The 22,697-nt window shown below is 46.8% G+C and overlaps 1 protein-coding gene across 1 annotated transcript in view; it reads right to left on the bottom strand.

Moving 5' to 3' along the window:
* Adamts16 (ADAM metallopeptidase with thrombospondin type 1 motif 16) overlaps positions 1–13,311 on the bottom strand; it is a 99,663-nt gene extending 86,352 nt beyond the window's left edge. Inside the window, exons 1-3 of the mRNA XM_057789858.1 lie at positions 13,252–13,311; positions 13,041–13,143; positions 5,813–6,144 (exon numbers count right to left, since the gene is read on the bottom strand). Of these exons, the coding sequence (XP_057645841.1) occupies positions 5,813–6,144; positions 13,041–13,143; positions 13,252–13,311 (495 nt within the window). The remainder of the gene's footprint in view (positions 1–5,812; positions 6,145–13,040; positions 13,144–13,251) is intronic.
* Positions 13,312–22,697: the final 9,386 nt, after the last annotated feature.

The raw sequence follows: 22,697 nt of genomic DNA, 5'->3' as shown, positions 1-22,697 counted from the left end.
TTTTCTCTCTTCCGATAGCATGGTTCTCAGGTTTGAATCCAGGGCTTGTTAGGTGTTTGGCGCATATTCAAGAACTGTACTACCTCCCAGAGTTAATATTTCTGTTTATAAATTTGAAAGACAGTAATTCATGATAAGAAAACTGATTTTACTTAGTAAATAACAACAATTTGAGGACACGAAGATGAGAACACAAATATTCTTCAAGGATTCACAGGCTCGTCTGAAAAGCTTGGCATCTCTAGAATGGTCAAGAACCTATAGCTAGGAAGGTCACAGGCCTTAGAGGAGAACCTAAAGATTTTACATTGTTAAAATTTACATAATACCAAACTAACTCATCCAAGTGTCTTATTATTATGCACATATATTATTGCAATTCTCAGCCCTCATCAGAGAGGGTTTTTTTGTTGTTTTTGCTTTTATTTTTAATTTTTTAGAGACAGGGTTTCTCTGTGTCGCCTTGGAGCCTGACCTGGAACTCACCAGGCTGGCCTCAAACTCACAAAGATCTCCCTGCCTCTGTCTCTCAAATGTTGGGTAGCATTAAAGGCGGGTGCCACCATCGTCTGGCTCAAGAAGGGTGTTTTTACAGGAGATGATGATCAACACAAAGACATCTGGTCAGAGAGCAGAGAACAAGGAATTGCAGAGTGCTCATCTCCAAGGGGAATCTCCATATCGGGTTCCTTCACCCCCATTTCAGGGATCATCACAGGAGAGGGGGGATGAAAACCTTTGAGACCTAGGGCCGGCGAATGATTATGATGAAACATAACCATAATTATAAACATAACCAGTGCTTTCTAGACACCACAGGGTAGCTGCACACATGCACTGACAGAAGCCAGGAGTTGGGGACCAGGGGAAGGGGGCAAACCGTATAAAGAGTTTGGGGGAGTGGGTGTGTCTGTGTCGGGTTAGAGTGTGGTGATAGCTACACTATGCTGATTGTACTAATGCACATAACACTGCACATTTTACAGTGAGAAGACGGAGCTGCATGCACTCTCAGTAAATCTGTGTAACCAAGCAGGCAGTATTTATCTCTGAGTAGGTTACATGGACACACACATTCTCTAAGTTAATATTACTCTTACTGCATTTCCATCATCACCCTTGTCCAGGAAGTCTCATTAATAAACACTTCCTTATCTGGAAAGAGACAACGGGGCTTATGCCCTTCCTCTTGCCCTCTGAAATGTTTCTTACGCTGTCCAAGTATCAAAGATGTCCAGGAGTGCTACAGCTCAGTGTATTTGTGGTAGGTGGTGACAGCCAGACATGGGGATGTCAACTTGATAGAGGATGTAGTCCAACAGATTCAATTTTTGTTAGAAAGTGTATGTTTATTTAGCACAATATAATTATAATCAAAATATTTGGAGGCAGTTACCAAGATGCTCAGAAATAATTTTAGCACTGAGAGGTCTTACCCAGTGTAATATTCTTAGGTAAAATCCTAAGAATCCTGCCATTCATGTAAAATCCTGCCATTTCATGGCTCCCTGGTGGTGCTGTCATGGGGTTCCAGAGTTTAGCAGTGTTAGCAGCCTCTCCCCATACACTGTTTGCTGTGCCTCTATTTTTGGTCATAACAACCCAACTCTGCCTGAGACTGGAGCTTGGACTTTCAGACATTCCCCACTTCCTACCAAGGTGGGCTGAGGTACACTCTTTCTGGTTTTCCTCTGGATCACTCTTCTTGTTCCCTCATCTGTCCGTTTGCTTCACACAGCAAGCGTCTTCTGGGGTGCAGAGTGAGCAAGCTGCAGAGCTACCATGTTGGGGGTCATTCGTTATTAAAACTATTCTAGATGGCTTTTTTGTTGCTTGATAAAAAAACACTGTGGCTAAAATCAACTTGGCGGGAAAGGGGTTATCTCAGGTTACACCTTCTGGTTTCAAGTCTATCTCCAAGGGAAATCAAAGCAGAAACTCAAGGAGGAAGACAAGCAGAAATCGTGGAGGAATGCTACTTACTGGCTTGCTCCGCAGTTCATTCTGAGGTCTTTCTTTCACAGCCTAGGCCCACGTGCCTAGGGGTGGTGCTACCCACGGTGGACTGGGGACTCCCACCTTAACCATCAATCAAAACAGTCTTTCACAGATATGACCACAAGCCAACCCATTGGAGGCAATTTACTCAGCTGGCGGTTTCTTCTCCTAGGTGATTCCAACCATTGTCAAGCTGAGAATAAGAACTAACTTGGGCAGGATGCCAAGTCCTGACTGTAGCATCTAAACAACTGCTTGTTTTAGTTTTTTTTTTAATATTATTTTTTCAGTAAATATTTATTATTACCACCAGGATAGCACTATCAATTAACTTTCACAGTAACCTACATTCCCTAGAAGACTATGAGGAGAATGTTTCCGAGATCAAATGTGATGGTGGAGGTAGGCGGGGCAGTGTATCCACACATACTTATTTGAAAATTGTGTTTTCTTACAGCCATACACCAAACACTTATTTGGGTTAAGCAGAGGGCACACAGCATTTCTTGCTAGACAGATATTGCCTCCAGCACTTCCACTGGCCTCAGCCGAAACATGGGTAATAATGAAATCTACGGCTTTGGCCTGTGCTCACTAGATACAAATCCTTTAGCTAACAAAGTGCTTAAGATGTCTTTCCAGAAAAGGCCTCCAGATACCACTGGAGGACAATTTAGAGCTGTCTCTACAAGACTGGATTTGTGCAGAAATCAGACTGTTCATGTAAAGGCCGTCAGCTGTCACAGCTCAAGATTTCCCCTGTAGGACCTGACGTGCCTGCATAAAACCAGAGACAATCTACGTTTGCACGAAGAAGTCTGAAGCCTGACCTCATCGTCCAAACTAACAAGGGCTTCTCCTCTCTCTTACCTCACAAATTCCCACCACAGACCTATCTAAGAGGCCGAGCTGAGCTTGCAGCGCCCCGACCCCGCCTCCTTGCTGACTGCAAGTGCACGGAGAAAAGTTCAGCATTACTGTGGACACACGTCAAGAAGAGCACAAAAGCTTCTCTGGCTTCCTGCCTCCCATTGGAGAGCAGCATCCGTGGGGCCAATGGGAGAAACAACCCTGTGTGAGTCTCAGCTCGAGTCTCGGGTACGTTGCAGGGAACGGCGTTTGCCTGACAGCCAGGAGAGCTGATATCTGCCTCTGACTTCAACTGAATATGTGGATCAGCAGAACAATGAACACGAAAGGCACTGTCACCCAGTGTGCAGAGGTTTGAACGACAGGGTGACCACAATCAGGAACGCAGAGCGGACTTACCAGCTTGTCTCAATTAAGGTTTCTATGGCTGTGTGAAAGACCGTTACCAAAAGCAAATTGGGAAGGAAAGGTTTTCTTTGGTTTATGCTTCTGGTTCACAGCACATCACTGAAGGAAGTTATGACAGGAACTCAAGCAAGAACCTGGAGGAAGGAGCTGATGCAGAGGCCAGGCATCTTGGCTTGCTCTTCATAACGTCCTCAGCCTGCTCTCTTATAGAAGCCAAGGATGGTGCCACCCGCTAGGGCCTGGGATCTTCCTCATCAATTACTAATTAAGAAAATGCCTTAATAGGCTTGCCTTCACTGGATCTAAGGGCAGCCTTTGCTCAGTTGAGGTTTCCTCTTTCCAGATAACTACAGATTTTCTAAAGCAGCCGTAAACTTAATCAGCACACAGCTCTTTGGGGACCAGCTCCATGTCTGTATTGTCTGAAGGTGGAGGACATGTGTGATTTTGTTTAAAATGCCGTTCATTTGGCCTGCATTGCATCGAACACCTCTAATCGTTTTGCTAGACGAGAAAGAAAAGCTATGCTCTGCGCACCTGGTCAAGAATGAAGCACATTCTTGTGGTCCCAATATCAGCTCCCATGATTTATAGCCCAGAGGAGGCCTTCTGGTCTACTCTCTATCACTGCTCTGTCTTCAAACAATGCATGCTTACAACTTTGGATGTTAATTCCCCTAAGTTAAAGGACAATAAAAATTTCAAGCTGCTGCCAATTATCTAGATTCACGGGCATATTCCAGGGAGTAACCAACTACTATGGGGGCTCTGCTTCTGGGACCCCAAGTCATCACTGCACCTCCATCCCCAGGGCTGACTAAAAGCGCCTTCCCAAATCTCCACGGACAAACCCAAGGTGGTTGAATTCGGAAAAGCATAGCTCACAGACACTTTCCCTTTCTGGATTAAAGTCTTTTGGGAAGAAAGTCAAGGATGTCTTGTGTGTGTGTGTGTGTGTGTGTGTGTGTGTGATACGTGGAAAGTTTGGGTCCTTAATCGCAGAAGATTTATTTTTCTTGGTAGTGTGTAATAAGTCACCCATGTGTCCTCATGCTTGACAAGAATGCTAGGTAACCCCCACCCTAGCCTGGATGCTTTGTCCACTAGCTAACCCAAATCTCTGACAATAGAAACAAACATGAGATCAGCGCACATCAGCGCTCACCAAAGGGAAACTATCAGATGTTAAAAGTGTTTTAAGACATTTGACTTTGCATGTGCTTAGGTGTTATAAGGAGCGTCTGCTACTCTCTCACACAAGCACAGATTTCTGATGAGACACAAGGACTGAGATCTCCCTTTGCAAGGAGGAGATTCAATATAAGGCAGACTGGAAGTCTTTTCTAGAGGTGCAGTCAATGCTCACATATTTTCTAGCAAATCTTTAACATCCTCGAGACCTAGAAATATTTTGACACTATGTATTTTCTTTTTATTCCCCCCTTTGTTTTTTTAAGACAGGGTTTCTCTGTGTAACAGCCCTAGCTGTTCTGTAACTTACTCTGTAAACCAGGCCTGGGTGAGCCTAGGGGATACCCGCAACGATGGTTACTGTCTAAGGCCCATTTGACAGGACTGAGGGTGTCCATGGAAGCAGCCCTCTGGTTGTGCCTATGACAAGCCATTTAGATGAAGTCCACTGAGTTGGAAGACCATTCCATGGGCAGGAGGCCTAGACTGTAACCAACAGGGAGAAAAAGCTGAGTGCCAAAATTTGTCTCCCTGTACTTCCTGACCATAGATGTAATGTCACCAGCTGCTACCACCGTGGCTTTCCCCCCACGATGGCCTGAACTGAAAACTGAGACACCTTAAGTCCCCTTTGCGAGGGCATCTTGTCATAGCAACAAGACAAATGACACAGATATGAAATCCCAGTTTGACCACATTCACCTTGTTCTGAGCTCCCTGAAGCTGTGAGAAATGTCTGCTTAGGTTCTCAGAGATAGGGAAGCACCAGATAGATTCATAGTCTGACAGGACCAGCATGGTCCCAGCACGGCCCCAGCACGGCCCCAGCACGGCCCCAGCATGGATGAATGTTCCAATTGTAAGTACACAGCCATTGTCAAGATGGAAAACACAACATTCTAGTGGGTTCAGACAACCCATCCTATAGCCAAGACAAGCCATTAACACTGTGACTTGTTCAAAACAATGACAATTTCTACAGATTTCCCTGTGGGCCCACACATGAAATCAACAACAAGAACAAGAACACCAACAACCAATCATTAACATATTGAGACCTGGGCACAATTCCTTATGCTTTCCTTTCGAACAGAAGTGTTCTTACGGTTTTCCTTTTTAGAAGACAAAAGGATGGATACAGAGACCTCCATCGACCCAAGAAAGGAGCATGGGATATTTGAAAGAATTTTAAATTGCTTGGCAATTTCCACATGCTGTCACAGACCACAAAAATGTCTACTGGGGTAACAGAACAGGTGAAAATGTTTCCAGGGTTCCTGATTTTGCCTCTCTTCTCCCTCCCTCATTGACACCTCATGCCCCATGGACAGCTATGCATACTCACCAAACCTTGGCAGGTCGATAGGGCCACTGAGGAATTCCCCTGGGACCGTAGGGAGCCTTGGTAGAAGCAGAACTCCTCTGGTGGTAACACCTGCACAGACGTGGTGCCTCCCTTCCCGAGAGTTTGCACCATGAATCCGGGAGCCACTAAGTTGCTGGCAGCTCTCAGGTCGAGATGGAGGTCATGCCTGGGGCCCTTCAGTCGCAGGTGGAGGGCATCACCTCCTGGCTGGGCCGTTGCTCTCCGCCGCCGCCTCCGCTGGTGATGCATGATGTCATGGGATACATAATCTCCGTTGTGGTCCACCTCGTAGGCAGAAACCAGGTCATACTCTGAAATTGAAAAAGGAGCAGAGGCTGAGGAATCCTGGAGTTCTGAGAAGAGTCTCAGACCGGCTACACGGGATAGTTGTTGGGCTAGGAATGAAATATAACCCTGAAAGAGCAATTCTTGTTTGATGTGGCGTTGGCTCTCCCTTTTATGTATAGTGGAATCTGCTGTATCTGTAACAAACTGTCCCGGCAGTGGAGATTTATCGGAAGGTTGCTTCCAGCACTTTCCCACTTAGCTCTGTTGTTTATCCCTCCATGTGAATTTGAGACTGGGTGGATGTTGAAGCCCCCCTCCCCCATCATTGACTGGGTGGAAACAGCAGATGGTCTTATGTTTTATGATAGCTGTGAAGCACTCCTTTCTTTATGTGCTTTATATTTTGTATAAAAACCTATACTGAACTGACAAGACATTTTGGCTTCAAGTAACATAATTGAAAGAGAAAAAAAAAACATGGTAGATATTCTTGCTGTTTATTTAATTCTGAAATCATTGAGCACACAGGAGGAATGGTAGGCTGCAGACACATCCCAGGGATCATGGGTTACTCTACAGAGATGCTCACTCGCGCTGAACCCCCTGAGTCACCGTAGGCCTTCCTGATGCCCTGGTTTCCCTTTTGTCCATCTGGGTTCTCAGGACACTGTCAGCATCACATCGCTGGGTCAGGCCTTGCCACTATACTTTATGGTGTCTTGGTTTAAAGAGCATTTAGCGAAACTAATTCATAAAAGTAAAAAAAAAAAACCCTCCAAGATTCTGTCAGACCTACATGGCTAAGACTGAAGAATCATTTAGTCCTATACCCAGACCCCCACCTTCCGCAGACAGCAGAGAGGGGCTTTCTTTTCTGAGTTCCAACACAGTCTTATGTATATTTAAGCTTGTTCTGCCATTCTGGGAAAGCATCCTATTTTTTAAGATGATAACCAGGACTTTCCCAGTTCATACCACCATCTACAATATCTTCTCTGTGTCTACCATCTGGGAAGAGGCTATTTCCAGGAGGGTAGGAGCCACGGGCTGGGCTTCCAGGTCAGGGTCACAGCTGGCTGCTCAGCCATGTTATCAGCTGAGACCTGTGGCCAAGGTAGCTTTGTCAAGGCCAAGGTTAAAAAAATATTTTAGTTTGAGATTAGCTAGCTCGGTTTATGTCTTTAAAATATTTAATTAAGCATGTCGTGTGTGTGTCCGATTGTATATGAGTGTTGGCTGGCTTTTGTGTTTGCAGTTTTTCTAATAGCTGAGAGCAACATGTCGGCATAGTGTCAGGCCTTGCTCTGGAGGTACTGCCAGGTGTCTTTGCAAGGAGCCCACTCTAAGCATGGGACTAGAGGGGTCTAAGATGACAATGAGGCAGGTCATCCTTCAGACAGCACCTTTGGAGCTTTCCTGGTTCCAACCTTCTAAACACATGGTTTCTCCCTGGAGTATAAACGGATTTCTACTTAAAAAGTAACTCTGCTAGACTCCTGGTAATTCATCAGGAGCAGATACAGTTTTCAGACTGTGTCTAAAGTATTATTTAATTATAGGGAGGCAATATCCATGTACTTATCACCAAATTATTTTGAGTGAACACAGTCACTTGTCTGTGATGCTTTTCTGCCCTGCCAAGCAATAAACAGGGGAAACAGAAGAAACACGTGGCAGTCAGTGGCAGGCCACAAAAGGCATGTGGCTGCGTTTAGGAGAGGCGAGGAAGGTCGGAGATTAAAAGCAGGGTGCCTTGACAGGATATTCTTCTGACAACCATGCTGGGTGAAGACAGGAGGATGACAAGATTATGGAGCCTGCCACATAGTAGAAGGTAGGCCAGGGCTCTGCTCCTAAGATTCCCATCTCCTTCAGGTCCACAGCATCCGTGTGTCTCTCTCCAGTCCCAAGCTTCATCTGTAGGTCTAGCAAGTGAGAGCAACAGACTGGACTGGGTAGCAACCTATAGATTAGGGAGATAGCAGGCCCTGGCAGGTGACTGAACACCTGCATCAGAGCTGGTGACTGAGCTTTGGTGGGGTCAGACACATTGGTTTATTGTTTTCTGTAGGGGTATGAAGGATCAGATGACCTGGTATCTGGTGAAGGGAGACAGACAAGCACAGCAGGCCTCAGCATGTCTGAGGAGACAGTGTAGGTGCATCCTCTGTCCACACACTGTCGGTTTGCAGTTCCCCAAAGCACTTTCCTTAGAGGGACAGCTCCCCTGCTCTCTGCACTGTGGGGTAGGCATAGCTGCCAGGGTGCTGTTAGCTAGCACACCTGGCTCCTCATGAGGGGATCCCCTGTATGGCTTCTAGATTCCTCCCCCTCCTGCAGGGGTGGTGCAATAAAGGCAAGAGGCACAAATCTTGTTGTCGGCCTAACTAGTGAGCATCACTGTACACAGAGGGGTGAGCACAGTCACATCATCCAGCCACACCTTGCCTCGATATGTACCTGGAGGGCTCTCAGTCAACATACTGCGGAGACAAAGAACACTTTTCACAGTAACCAAGGGACAGAACTGACCTAGGTGTTGGCTATCAGGTGAACAGATATGGAAAAATGATAGACACAGGCATGTGCACACATGCACGCGCGCGCACACACACACACACACACACACACAGACACATGCAAGAAAGGGGTAAAGAACCAAGCTCTTTGCTTGCAGGACAAAGTAGACATGCAACCATAGATCATCATAGTAAGTAAAATAAGGCCCAAAAAACAAATATACCATCTTCTCTGTTATTGTGGAGAGCCTGTATTTTCCACAGATGTATAACCTTATATTCACAAACAATATTTAAGTAAGATGTGAGTCTCTCTGGGGCAATGAGTGAGAATGGTGGGAGAGAGGAGAGAGTGAGAGAGTGGATGTGTTAAGGCACATGGCAGATTTACATACAAAAGTCCTTAGGAAGCATGGAAACTTGCAAACCGGTATGTGCAATGAATCTATGCCAATCAGTGAGTAAGGACGTGACTGCTAGCTAACAATGCAAACAATGCTCCAACGGTATAATCTATATTCTTGTGGCCTCTACTTTGGAGGTGAGATAATCTATTTTATTTGAGAAAGGGGCATAGAGTATTAATTGTGTCTGGCAATTATTAATAATTTGCTTTTATATAGATGAGTCTTGTTTAGATAAATGTCTGACACCCAGCTTCCTGGGGTGAGTGACCTGGTGTGGATCATGGATAAAGATTTGCAAACACTCTCATTGGGGATGATTTGGTGACCAGTGTGGCATCATGGAGGAGATACATTCAGAAGAACCCTGCTATTAACACCATGGCTCAATAACTTCAGTAGCAAAGGAGGGTTCAATGCCCCAAACTTTAAAGTTGTGAACCTTGAGCGTTTTGATATTTAATAATTGTTTTTGATGCAATTCACCTCACTGTATTTACTGAACTTTCTGGAAAGGCCAGTGCCAGCTCTCAGGAGAAATTGTGCGCTGGACCTGGGACCGAATGCCTTGCTGTGACCAGAACCTGACTTCCAGGTAGCATCATGGTCTCAGCAAGGCTGCTTCTCTCAGGAAGTGCTCAGCTCTTTGTGGAGATGGTTTTGGCTGTCACTAGGGGGAAAGGAGACTTTGCCCCTGCATCGAGGGAGGTTGGTGGACATCGAACCTCGACAGCACAGCCCCTTGAGAGCAAAGTGTTACTCCTGCCAGGGCTTGAGAAACCTTGATTTTATCAAGGCCTAGAATCAAATGCTCACAAATGCATGGACGGTTTAGGGCTGGAGGTTACAGTGAATGAGCTCAGAAGGCAAGCATCCCACCGCACTTGCTGGACCAGCGAAGACAGAGAGTAAGGGCAGGAAACTGAAAGCTATAGCCTGACTTAATGTGTAATGTGTTAAGATAATCACTCCCCAAACCAGTGACTTGTGATTTAAAAAGAAACAAGACTCCTGCAGCTTGATAATCCTTTAAATAAGCCCGGGCTATGCAGATGTTTGCAATGAGACAAAGTTCACAAAGGGCTCCCTGACTCACAACCACCAGTGACTTGATTATAAGAGGTTTCATGAGCACAGCCTCATGTCTGGGAAGGCTCCCATCTGGAAATGATGGCATTAAGTTCAGGCGTACCCGTGGGTGTGCCAGGTCAGCAAGCCACCACTTAGTAGAGGGGACAGCAAAGAGCCATGTGAAGGCTGGTCTGGAATACCCAGCCCTCACATGTGTTCACACTGGTTGCTTGAAATTGGCCATCGTACATGCCGTGAGTCAGAGCCCCCTGTCCTACCACAAGTCCCAAACACTCATGAGCACAGCCTGGGCCTGCCCTATCTCAGGATATATACGTCTAAATAAACGTTATCACAAACCTGGAATATACAGTCAAAAATATACATCCTTTACGTTCAGTTAGGTATCTTTTAAAAAATGCATTTTACTTAACTAGACGTGTGCGTGTGCAGCATGTGTGTATGTGTGTGTCTGTGCGCGGGAGTGTGTGAGAGTGTGTATGTCTGTGTGTGTCTGTGTGTGTGTATGTGTCTGTATGTGAGTGTCTCTGTGTGTGTCTATGTATGAGTGTGTGTGTCGGTGTGTGCGAATGTGTGTGTCTGTGTGTGAGTGTGTATGTGCCTGTGTATGAGAGTGTGTGAGTGTGTGTCTGTGTGTGAGTATGTGTGTGTCTTTGTGTGTGAGTGTGTGTGTGATGTACCATATGAGAGCAGGTGCCGACAGACGATTGCTAGGTTCTCTGGAACTGACCTTACAGGAAGCTCTGAGGCACCTAGGTCCTGGAACCCAGCTGGGTAGCCCTGGAAAAGCAGCAGGCACTCAGCTAGTCTCAGAGCCATCACTCCAACAGCATCCCCTCCGTTAACATTCTAAAGAACTTCTGAACTTTGCCTTGGATCTGGAAGCCTAAGGTTTTTAAAAAGTTAAAAATGTGTGCTATGCTCTTGGCGGTAACCATGGATGCTATTACAGAGACAAATACGAAGAAAACCGCTGAGTAATAAAAAAACAAAACAGAAAGCGAAATAGAGTCATCAAAAAAGTAAACCGATGCACTCATGTTCGCTAATCAAATTGATCTCAAATTATTTAGCCATCATTGCCTCAAGGAGCATGTGAGGCTCTCTTTCCTACTGCACAATTACCTCATGCATCCAGAAAAATAGCAAGAACCTCACAAGTCTCACTTTCAGCCAAACTCAGCTCCAAAGCTAAATTAACAATCAGCGTGTATCCCGGAGACTGGGCGTCTCACCGTGTGCAGACCCGGGGTCACAGAGCACTCTTGGCCCTGCGCTCTGTTCTGACACATCTCGCCTCTGCTGGGTGACGGCTGTCCATGCTCTCATTTTGTCTTTTGATAGCTAAGGGGTGACAGCACCAGGAGAGAGCTGTGCAGGCATCCTGTCTCCACTAAGCGCCACCCTGGCAAAGGCTCACACCCTTGGTACTGTGCCCCCTGTTCAGGTCGGTAAGTGCCTGTCATGGAAACACTGCCCTTGGGATCAGGAACTGAGATGCCAGGCAGTGAGAGACCTGTGGCCTCAGGCAGTAAGAGTGTTTTCTCTTCATTGAAGAGATGTTCTGTCTATAATGGCAGAATCTTAGAAAAGCCTTCATTAGTGCAACAAACATGACCCGGGCGGGCTGGCTGAATTTCCCAGCCTGCTCCGTGCTAAGCCTGACAACCCAGTGTTTGATCTGACAATCAGTGTGTCTATCCTCTGACCACCATAGCACCCTGCACCCTACACAGGCAAGAAACAAATGCACGCAATAAACAAATGCCAAAGGCATCATGAGTCCCCATGGAATGTTTATGATTTTATTCTGAACATAGGGCAAAGTGCAATGTTAGAGAGGCAAGATCGTCTATAGGTCATGACTGTGAGAAGAGGCAGAAGCGCGGGGGAGATGAAGGCGTCAGAGGGTGGGCTCTAAACAAAACGCACTGACAACCGGTCTGCCCGCACTGTACTGTTTGCGTCTGGCGCCCTCCAGTGGTGCTCAGTCCTACGGTCGAGACTCATCCATCCCTTCCTAATTACCCTCGTATTTAGTATCGGGAATTTCAGCGACCAGTGTGCACATTCACCTCTTATAAATTTACCATGATGAAGAGCGAGATAACGAGGATTCCCAAAGGGTCAATTCTTTAATCGTGCAAATTTTCTGAAATCCACCGAAAAGATTAAAACTAGCTTGCCTTTGGTCGCCAATGCTGCTAACATTCTGCAGCTAATCCGACCCAGGAAAGGACAGGAGAGTAACTAACACGTGTTGCGGGTGCTGCTGACCCAGTGCAGACTAGAACCTCCTAGCGACTATGCGCTAGCCTGCTTTTTCAGTCACCGGGCGGTCTTGCTAGAACATCTCACAAGGGAAAGTTTCCCTTGTGAACCATAGCGGCGGCCATGCCTTGCAGAAACTCTGGATTCGAGTTCATGCCTAAGATGGCCCAGGACACGAACGTGCCTTGGGATGTCCTCCTGCTAGTGATACTGATTTGGTCACCTTCTGTCTCCAGGTGTGTCAAAGGCGGAGAAGACTTTCAGCGGGAAAGAAATGCGAGGGTGAAGAAGCTGGCGTGGGAGCAAGGCTGCCTGGGTTAGGTTTGGTGTATTTACATTAATGATGCGTTTATTACGTTAGTATATAGAGTGTTCTAGGATCTTCCTACGCTCAGATATAGTACCCTTTCTCCAGTGTAACTCTGGCATGCCATTACCGCTTCTCTGGAAAATATGATACAGATATTTGTGGGAGGTCATCCGTAAGCAGGAGCTCACAATGTATTAAAAGCAAGATCGCATCTTCAAAGCTCTTGGCGTCCCGAGCCCCGAGGGGATTGCCAACTAGCAGCAGGGAGTTGCCGGACGCTTACCTGGGGGAATCTCCCGCGAGCCCCCACCTCTCAGACTTACCATCGGTTTCCAGCCAGTCTGACCCGGAGGATAGCGGAGTTTGCGGGTCTCCCGGACTCCCAGACGCTGCATTTGAGGGTCCCAGGGCGCAAGCAGGTGTTTGCTAGAAAAAATAAGAGCACCTTAGTGGGAATGCGGGACTGCAGAGCCCAGCCACCTGAGGAAGGCACTTCCTGGTCTTAGCGACTCCGTCGGTACCTGCGCGACTCACCTGATCACTGACCTGCGCCAGCAACAGCACCCAAAGCGCTACACAACCACGGGGCTGCATGGCCCCGCCACAGGGAGGGCTCACAAGACTCGGCTCAGCTGTCTCCACTGGGTCACTGGATAGCCCCGGTGCAAGCAATGTGCTAGGGAGCAGCGGGCCGGATCCCACAGAAGCTCAGGGGTTCCAGACAGCGACTCCACCATGCACACCGGAGTTATCACTGCAGCGTCTCTCTGCAACCAGGGGTGGAGTGGCAGTGGTGGCGGGGGCGGTGGAACACCCGCCCCAAGCATGGGACAGCAGGGAGGAGGGCAGGGAAGGAGAGGGCAGGGCGAGGGAGGGCAAAGGAGAGAAAGAGAGGGGAGTGGAGGGGGGGAGTAAAGCTGGGAGGGAGGAGGGGTACCAGCAGGAAAAAGGCCAGGGAGGAGTGGAAGGGCTGAGAGCTCAGGAGAAGGGGGACCCACTCCAGGGACTGGGCATCCTTCACACATACAATCCAGCCCGAGGGTGTTTTGCCCACCTACATGCAAACGTGGGTAGAGACAATACCATGAGGGGGTAGTATCTAGCCATCTGCCCCTGCGCACTTGCGACTAAATATCCTGATGTGGGACTCCCAAGTACTGCAACTCCGTGGGATTTCTCACCTAAGGGCAGGACTGTGCTGCATAGGGGCAGGGCATTTGTCGTCTTTCCCTGGCCACGGACCAATCTGGAGCTTGCCTTCTCTTCTGTTGGTTTTAGTAGGGGTGCACAGGGAGGGGTGAATCTGCTTATGAATGAATGTGAATTGTCCTAGGGCTTGTGATGTGGAGGGGTGAATGGGGGACAAGGCAGGCTAGGGCAGGGCAGGGCAAGCTAGTCAGGAAGCTGGGTCTCCCAAGTCTATAGTCTGGTATAGGTCAGCAATGGCTGGTTCTAGGTTAACCTTAGCCATTGGCTGGCCTGTTGAGAGAGCAAGTGTCAGATGACTGGGCATCCTATTAGGAAGACTAGGGACCCTAACCTAGACAAGACCAGTGGTATTCAAGGCCACCAGTGAATGCTCTCCCTCCAGGCCTATGTTCTAGTCCATCCATGCCCTGTGCATGTTTGTGAATAGGAGTGCCTTTTGTGACCATTGACAACTGATAGTGTCTGCTGCAGTGTGGGCACAGGTACGACCAGCACAGAGGAGTGTACAGGTAGGTGTTTGCACGTGTGACCCCCAACGACTGCCCACCCCAACAGCTGCCCTCCACTTACCTTCTGTGGGTCCCTCAGTTGTAGCTAGACTGACCTTGCCTGGTCTGTAGGGGTGGGAGGGATGCATAAGACCAGTGACCGTGGTCTAGGGGGTACTTGCCCCGCTCTACATTGAGTTGAGATGCTCCAGGATGGCTCTTCATTGGCTGAAGGTGTCATACATTTCAGAAAGGACACAGCAGGGTGGAGATTCCCTGACATTTGTGAATCGTACCCATGTCTATGTAATAGAGGAATACGACTCCCTCAGTCCTGCAACCTTCAACTGTCTGGTCCCTCTGGGAGGGGAGGGGCCAATAATACTTGTCTATGGTGGAACATGGATGGGAGCAGTCTTATGAAGGTTTCATGCAAGCAACCAGTGATGTAACGAGTTCACAATACTGGTCTGCCAGGCAAGAACTACCCACTGGTACAATAAAGGCATGGCCAGCCAGCGCACCCATAGAATAGTATTGTTCTCAGCCTTCATCTCACACACACACACTCACACACACACACACACTCACACACACACACACAACGTATCTTTGTACTTTTATGTAAAGATCTGACATTGAAACTGGCCTTAAAATACCTGTTACCCCTCTCTGCCCCTTCCCCAATACCAGGAAGATGTCTGTTCTAGTTTATACCTCAGGGTACCTGCTCTCACCCATCAGCAAAGACAGACTAAGGAGGGCAGTGCCTGGAGTTCTCCAAAATGTTCCCCAGAAAGAGGAGAAGTTTATCTTTCCTCTGGGTGCAGATCCTCATGGGTTTGGTAAGTGGGGTTCCTAATTATTCCCAGTCCTGTCCCCGGTAACATGAAGGGAGCCAGACTGTCCTGTGGAGATGTCTGGGCCTTTCATGCACAAGTTCCATCAGTCACAGAGCAGGATGAATGGGTGACATTAAACGTTCACCCTTACAATGTAACACAGTCCTAATGAGACTGTTTCCACTGGGAAGTAAGATGCCCTGCTCTGTACAAGAATGGGCTCCTGATATTTCCCTTGGCTGTGCAAGGAGTCTCGTCATCAGCCTAGAACCAGACTCTGGGACAGCACAAGGGAGGATTGAGACAGAGTAGAGCAGAAGGTCCTAGGTCGCAGTGCAGTAACCCACTCCTCAGTCTTAGGAGGAACCGCAGGGAAGGGTGGGAAACAGGACAAACAGTGAGATACAGGTCCTCACTTGAATCTTGAAATGGGTGAGTGGAATTGAATGGTCACATTTAGTGACTGTGGCCTATAATACTGGGACCAGTTCTTCCACATGTATAGAGAGAAGACACAATCCACACCAGAATGTGAATGGCTCTCATATAAAAATGTCCCACTTCAAAGCACAGGCCACACAAGTGTCAAGGACCCTGACACCCTTCACCTTGCAGCTCCCTGAGAAGTCAGTCCTGGGTGTGCTGCAGGATGCATTCTGTCACCTCTGTTAAGCAGCAGGGTCAGCATGGTCCAGCCTGGATAGAATCTGCTTTGCCACCTGGCTTGGAATGCAGGTGTTGTGGAACTTGGCCCATGAGTTTACAAATCGTCTATGATTGCAGTTAATTCCAGTGGCTTGTGACAGTTGGTTCTTTATGCTGATGCATTGCTTCTTCTCGTCACAGTGGCATCATCTCCCTCGTGACAGCAGGGGCTCATTTAAGAAACCCTTGGGAAGGATGGGTGGTGTACCACGACACTTGTGTACCATGAGGGAGGCCATGAGTCCCATTCTAAGTGGTATAGGACAGAGTCATTTAAGGGAATGGAAAAGAGAAAATAGAATGATCTCACGCAAGCATCTGGAGTAAAGAAGCTACGGGGTGCTGATTTTTTTCCCATGCTGATTAACCCTTTCCAGACTGGAGAAGCAGAGCCACATTTTATGGGAACAGCATTTTAGAGCAGCTGTTGGCTTAGTCATTAGGCTTTGTGAGGCACGTATGATTTGAACTCAAGCAATACAAGCTGACAGAGACATGTTACCTAGAAGGCAAAACTGCCATTCCCACAAGAGATGCATGTGTGTGTGAGTGTGTGTGTGCATGTGTGTGCGGGGGCTGCTTAGGCCATACTGTGGTTCCTGATTCACCCCACACAGAACCCAGACCAGTAGCTGGGGTCTCAGTGGTCGCAGATACTCAAAGAGGACTCTAATGGAAGGTCCCGCTGGAAAAGGCTTGCAGTTCATATTCTTTTCTGAAGGATTTGGGTCAGTGCTCGGCACACTGTGCAGCCTGGGTGAGCACCGTCCCATCGGCACAGAGACGTGGCATTGCTAAGGGGTTTTGCAGTCTGGAAGGCTGAGAAGCGCCAGGCTCCCCACTGTGAGTCACAGGTGAGCAGCTGTCCCACAGAGGAGGTAAAGCAGTCAGGGGGCCACACCACATACTACATAGCTCCAGTGTCCCAGGACAGGGTGGACCAGGCCAGGCTTCACTTCTTCCCCAGCCGCTCCTTCCGCCCCACTAGAGGGCGAGTTCTAGGCCTGGAAATAGAATTTCCTTCTACCATGAAAATTAAGCATAGTAAGAAATAAGAATTTAAAATAACCTTTTTTTTTTTTTTTGTGGAAGAAAATTTAGCATTTCAGTCCGGGAGAAGACAGACATTGTGACCTTTGTTTCTGATCCATTAGGGCTTCCTGTGAACACAGGAAAGTGTTGCTTTGGAGATCAGGGGGCACCAAAAAGAAAGTCCTACTCCAGGCCTACATCATATCAAGATCCCTGTTCATCCTGACCAGAGCAATCGCGATAGGATTGTCATCCCTGGGTCTCGGGGGTAGACCAGAACTGAACTGATGGCTGGGACAGGGGATGGGCACGGGCGGGGGAACCACACTGGATTCCTGCCACCTGCTGCTCTACGTTCTGTCTTTGGTTCTTCTTCACTTTGAGTTGTCTCAGTTTGCAAAGTCTGCACAGGAAGGGAAAATGGAAAACAAGGACAGACGGCGTTGGGGCTTGAGTTCCAAACTGTGCACTCTGTGTTCGACCTCCCTGACTAACTATGATGAAGCTTGTCTCTGATCAAAACCATGCTTTACACTGTGCATACTACTCTCCTGTAATTGCACTCTCCATAGCAGTAACTGCATATTAGCCAATCCATAAGTATTTATGTTAAAAGTATGCAGTGTTTAGTTATGTAAGCAATGGTGCAGTAGGAGACACACAGTCCAGTGGTCCTGACAGAGGCCTCCACTCAGGTGAAGCTTGGACTCATGACTTCACTGCAGAAAGGAATTTCAGGATGTGCCAACCTGAAGCAGAATTTATTAAAGAAGTTTTTCTTTTTAACACAAAGGTTTGAGTGTGTATGGTGGTACGGTTACTGGAAAGGGATGTTCTTGTAGAAGATCAGGATATGCAGGAAATCATGTCCCAAATGAGGGTCACACTTTACAGTCTTTATGTTAGTGACACATGAGTTTGGCAGATTCTGAAGCTATTATCTTTCAAGTCCTGCTAGGATAGGAGTTCACAGTGTGGCTCCCAAGAAGCATGAGGGCAGTATAGAGTTACAGTTGACAAGGTAAAAAGCCAAATCACAAGGGTGTGCAGGAAGTTGGGACAGATTCAATGTAACATGTTGATTATGAGATTCTTAAAAAAACTTATCTGGGAAAGGAGTAAGGCCACACTCAAGGTCATATGAGACCCAGAACTAACTGTGACCTTTGCTATTTTAACATTGTTGTTTGGAAACAGCTCTGTGTGAAAAGAGCATTGTCCATGCTGACAGCCTTCGCAGCAAACACAAACTGTGCAGCCATTGTTGATCCCCAGCTGGGGAGAGGGTACAATCGGACTCCGGATTGCGGGGTTCCTTCTCCTTCCTGTGTGTTTATCCCCCAGACTTCCTCCTCCTCTCCTATCTTAGTTATTGGACTAAGTTTTCATCATAAGTTGTGAGACCCACTATCCCACGTGAAATAATGTACCAGTGTTCTACATGCGTCTGTCGTGATAGCCTTGTTCCCCTTCCCACAACGTGGACTCTATAACAGAGCTGTTGCTAAGACACCTTGAAAGTAAAAACTCTTCTAAGCCAAGACCATTGTCCACAAATTTGGGCACTTTAGCCAACCTGCTTAATTCCCCTGGGCCCAGAGGTAACGGGAACTGGGCAGTCATGGCTGTCAATCAGCTGCTGCCACACGGGAGCCACCAGAATTGGAGGAGCTGGCCAGTAAGAGGACATCTGTCTCACTCTCTTGTATTTCAGTTGGCATGTGCTCCTGTTCCTACCCCACAGGCTGGCACGGGAATGTTGTGAGGGTGGTTGCCATGTTTCCTGGGAGAAGCTGCATGAGAGACACACTCAGTGTGAGGCTGTCACACTGCCACCCTGCCACATTCTGCTGACCAAGTGATTCCCACAAGCTGTACCGATGCAGGGGAATGTACACTATGGCTTTCCAGTGGAGGTTCACGTGAAGGGTAGAGAAGAGTGGCTTTTTCACCTCCAGCCTACTAAGTTTTGTTACAAACCTCGTCCTTGTACATGTTTGCACAGGTGCTGCTGCTCTCTGTGTACCCATTCGTCCCTACAATGGTGCTACTTTCTCTGTGTGTTTGTTCCTACGTTGATGCTGCTGTTCTCTCTGTGTGTTTGTCCCTTTATGACTCATCAACTTAAAGGAAAGAAGGCCGATGTTGGCTCACAGTTCCAAAGGGTCACAGTCCCTCACCGAGAGTGGCTCAGCTGAGCCTATAGTGCATGTGCCGGTAACACAAGCTGAGGTTTGTTGTGTGGTGTGGGCCAGACACAGAGAACACACACTGGAGCTGGGGATAACCACTACCTACCAAAGTTCTCCCCGGGGACCCACTTCTGCCATCCAGGTGCTAACATATAAAGCTTCAGAAGAGGGCTACTCACTAGTGCTCAGAACCCGAACCTGCAGGGACATTTCAGGCTCAAACCATGGTACCATGCTACCCATTCAGTGACCTGAGACATGGGCTAGCCTTCTGAGAGAGTGTTCTGTATTTGAGTGACTAAGAAGTCAGGATTGGGCTGAAGAGGGATCAGCACCATATTTCCATTAGAGTCAGGCTCCCTTTCCAGCCTCCAATCACCCTCTCCAGGGAGAGCGGACATGGGTCTCCATTTCCAGGTGTTGGAAGGCAGTAGATCAATGCAAGCTGCTGAGTTGCGCACCTCATGTCACCAAATGTTGAAGTTTTGTGTGTCAAACTGTGAGCTGATTTGGTGACAAAGACTATAAATAGTTAAAGTGAACTCCCTCCCTCCCTCCCTCCCTCCCTCCCTCCCTCCCTCCCTCCCTCCCTTCCTCTCCCCTCCCTTCTTTCCTCCTTCCCTTCTCTCTCTCTTTCTTTTTTCTTTCTCTCTCTAGTTCTGCCTTCTCTTTATTTTATTCTCTTGTGAGATAGGACTGAGCTTGTGGCCTCAGCTATGCCAAATATCACTCCTTTCCTTCTATAGCCCCCAAGTGCTGGACTTTCAGGCATAAACCACTAGGCTGGGCATCCTCCTTCTTCTTGAAGCCATTTTTAAATGTATATTTCCTAGAAATAGTATTTCTTCTATGAAAATTTGCCATCTTTTAATTTTTAAAATTTGTTTTGAATAAGGCTCTTACTCTGTAGTGTAGGTTGGTCTCAAATTCACAGAGCAATCCTCATACCTCAGCCTCCCTAGCTCTAGGATTATTAGTTGTAGATACTGAGGTGTTTGATGAGAATCTATAGGAGGATTCTTCCTCAGTAAACCTATATATCCATGGGAAATGCACATGGTTACTCTCCATATAATGGCAAATGCATATGCTGGAGAAACACAGGGGCTTGTGGGAGCTTTCTCTGTGCACTGCATTACCCGCTGTTCTCGAGTCTTTTACAGATAAAGAATTTCCTCTATTGATTGAAATTCTTTGGTGTGCACTCACAGCACAGGGGTGCATTTTAATATGCAGAAGGGTCTCCCACCCACATCGCATCTCTTTGCTGACAGGGCTTTCTTTCTTTTTCTGTGTTTCCTTTCTGAAGGAATTAATCCCCCCAGATCTATTATTCCTTAAATCAGAATTGTATCTTACAGCACCATGGTATACGAAATGTGACAGTCTCCATACCTTCTCTCAGTCTCTTACCTCTACTCCTCAGGCTCCAGTAACAGCCATTCAGTGGTAGACAGTCTCTGCTGCTCTTCTAGGGATGGCATGGCATCTGCCAGAGTGCTGATCTCATCTGCAGACACCAACATCCTGTCCCTTGCTGAGTGCCCCTGCTGGTCCATGGCTTTATCTACTAACATCAAGTTGATTTTCCTCCACTTTTATTTCTCATATTATTTGACTTTTATTGAGGTTTATTTATTGATTTTCCATAGCTCTTGTCTAATTTGAACATAAAGTTTCTGCACATTTGGGTCTTATGACCTGCAAATATGTATTAAATAAACAAATGATTCTATTTTCACCCCATTGTCATCTCAGGTTTCTTTGCAATTTCACACTTTTGTTAAAATATTTTAAACATGTAGCGACAAACCTCTGTGGTGTTCCCACCCCACCACCCTTAGAGTATCTAGGGAGCAGAAGGAGGTGTTCTTGAAAGCAGGATGAGGGCTGAGCTCAAGTCACACGCCGCCAGGAAGGGACACCATGGGTAAAGGCTGCATAGTGAACAATTTATTTCCCATCCCAACCACCAACAACTTGACTTGGAATAAAACCTCCAGACCTTGCTGTTCTCTTGCAGAGATGTCCTTGTTGCCCCCGACAACTCCTTTGGTGGAAGGCACAAGAGTGCCTTTATTGTTTTGTTGATCAGACAGAGAGTTCTCCAGAAGCTTTGAGTTTGTGCTTTTCAGCACAGGTCTGGCAGGCTGTGGTACCATCACTTCCATCCTGGAACACCTTAAGCTCACACTCTATTCCTGTATGCCTTCTGTTTACCCCTGCTTGGGCACCATTATTTCCACATGGACATGTTCGTTGTTGGGAGATGTAGCATTAAAGGATGAATAGTGATCAATAACTGAGAGGCTAGGTCCTAATGAAACCCTAGAATGACCAGGGCAGTTACTAAAATAACCATAGCACGTATGTGCGTGTGAATGAATGAGGCTGATAAAATCCTAGGCTTATTGCTTCCTAAAATACTTTCAAGGCTCAGAAAAGGAAGAGGAGGCAGAAAAGCGAAGTCAAATTCCTGCTAAGAAGCTGCATTATAAAGCCGGGGAACCTGGGAAATTATCTAAAATTCATCTTAGAATTAACACTAATACTTAAAATCAGCATTAAGCCACAATGTTTCTCTCTGGTGATATCTAACTTGAGTTCAGCCTTCCACCCTGTATCAGGAGTAACTCCCCACAGTGAGTAAGAGGACATACATAATACATGAAAGATAGAAGCATGGGGAGGAATTTTAGTAATAAAATACAAGACGGCTGGCTACTCAGGAACTAAACCCGAGAAGGCACGATCATAGACTGGATGTTTAACCCTGATGGGTCTGACTCATGATGCAGGACTGAGGGCGATTTTAGAAGTTTTAGGTTTTGTTTCAGAAGTGAGATTTAGTCATGTATTCAAAACACACATCTATTGCGATCATTAAGTTATATTAAATTAAGTTAATTTATATTTGTTAGCTAGACATAAGAAAATTGTTAAGTAATACTAAACTGGCTTATATTTTTCAGGTAAACATAAAAAAATGGAGAACAGGATATAGCCCTGGATAAATATTCACCTCCCATGAGGAGTCTTCATTTTCTCATCTCTGTGATGGGTATGATGAAACCAGGGCTCAGACCAAAATCCTAGCACTTGTGTGCTGGAGACCAGCAAGGACTGACTCTCCTTCCCTCTCCTCTCTCCTCCCTCCCTGTCCCTCTCCATCTCCCTCCCTTTCTCTTCTATCTATCTATCTATCTATCTATCTATCTATCTATCTATCTATCTATCATCTATCTATCCATCCCCCCATAGACGATTCTAATGATTGAGTTAATATAAAAAGGACTTAAAACAGAGCACAGAATGGATAAACTACTGAATCTAAAACAACTTTAATTTTAAAAAGTGTAATGTTTTGATGAAAAATATTACACGTCATTTGAAAATACAGCAGGAGCCCCCAAGCAGTTGCTTTACGTGGGGAACAGTTGCAGGGCCCTTCAAGGATGAAGGCTGCCTCTCTGGAGCAGACTGGCTCATTTCTGCAGCTGGAGACAGGAGCT

Source organism: Chionomys nivalis, chromosome 15 (assembly GCF_950005125.1).
Source record: "Chionomys nivalis chromosome 15, mChiNiv1.1, whole genome shotgun sequence".
NCBI classification, from domain to species: Eukaryota; Metazoa; Chordata; class Mammalia; order Rodentia; family Cricetidae; genus Chionomys; species Chionomys nivalis.
Note: the sequence above shows the minus strand (reverse complement) of the source record. Positions and strands in the feature narration are given on the sequence as shown.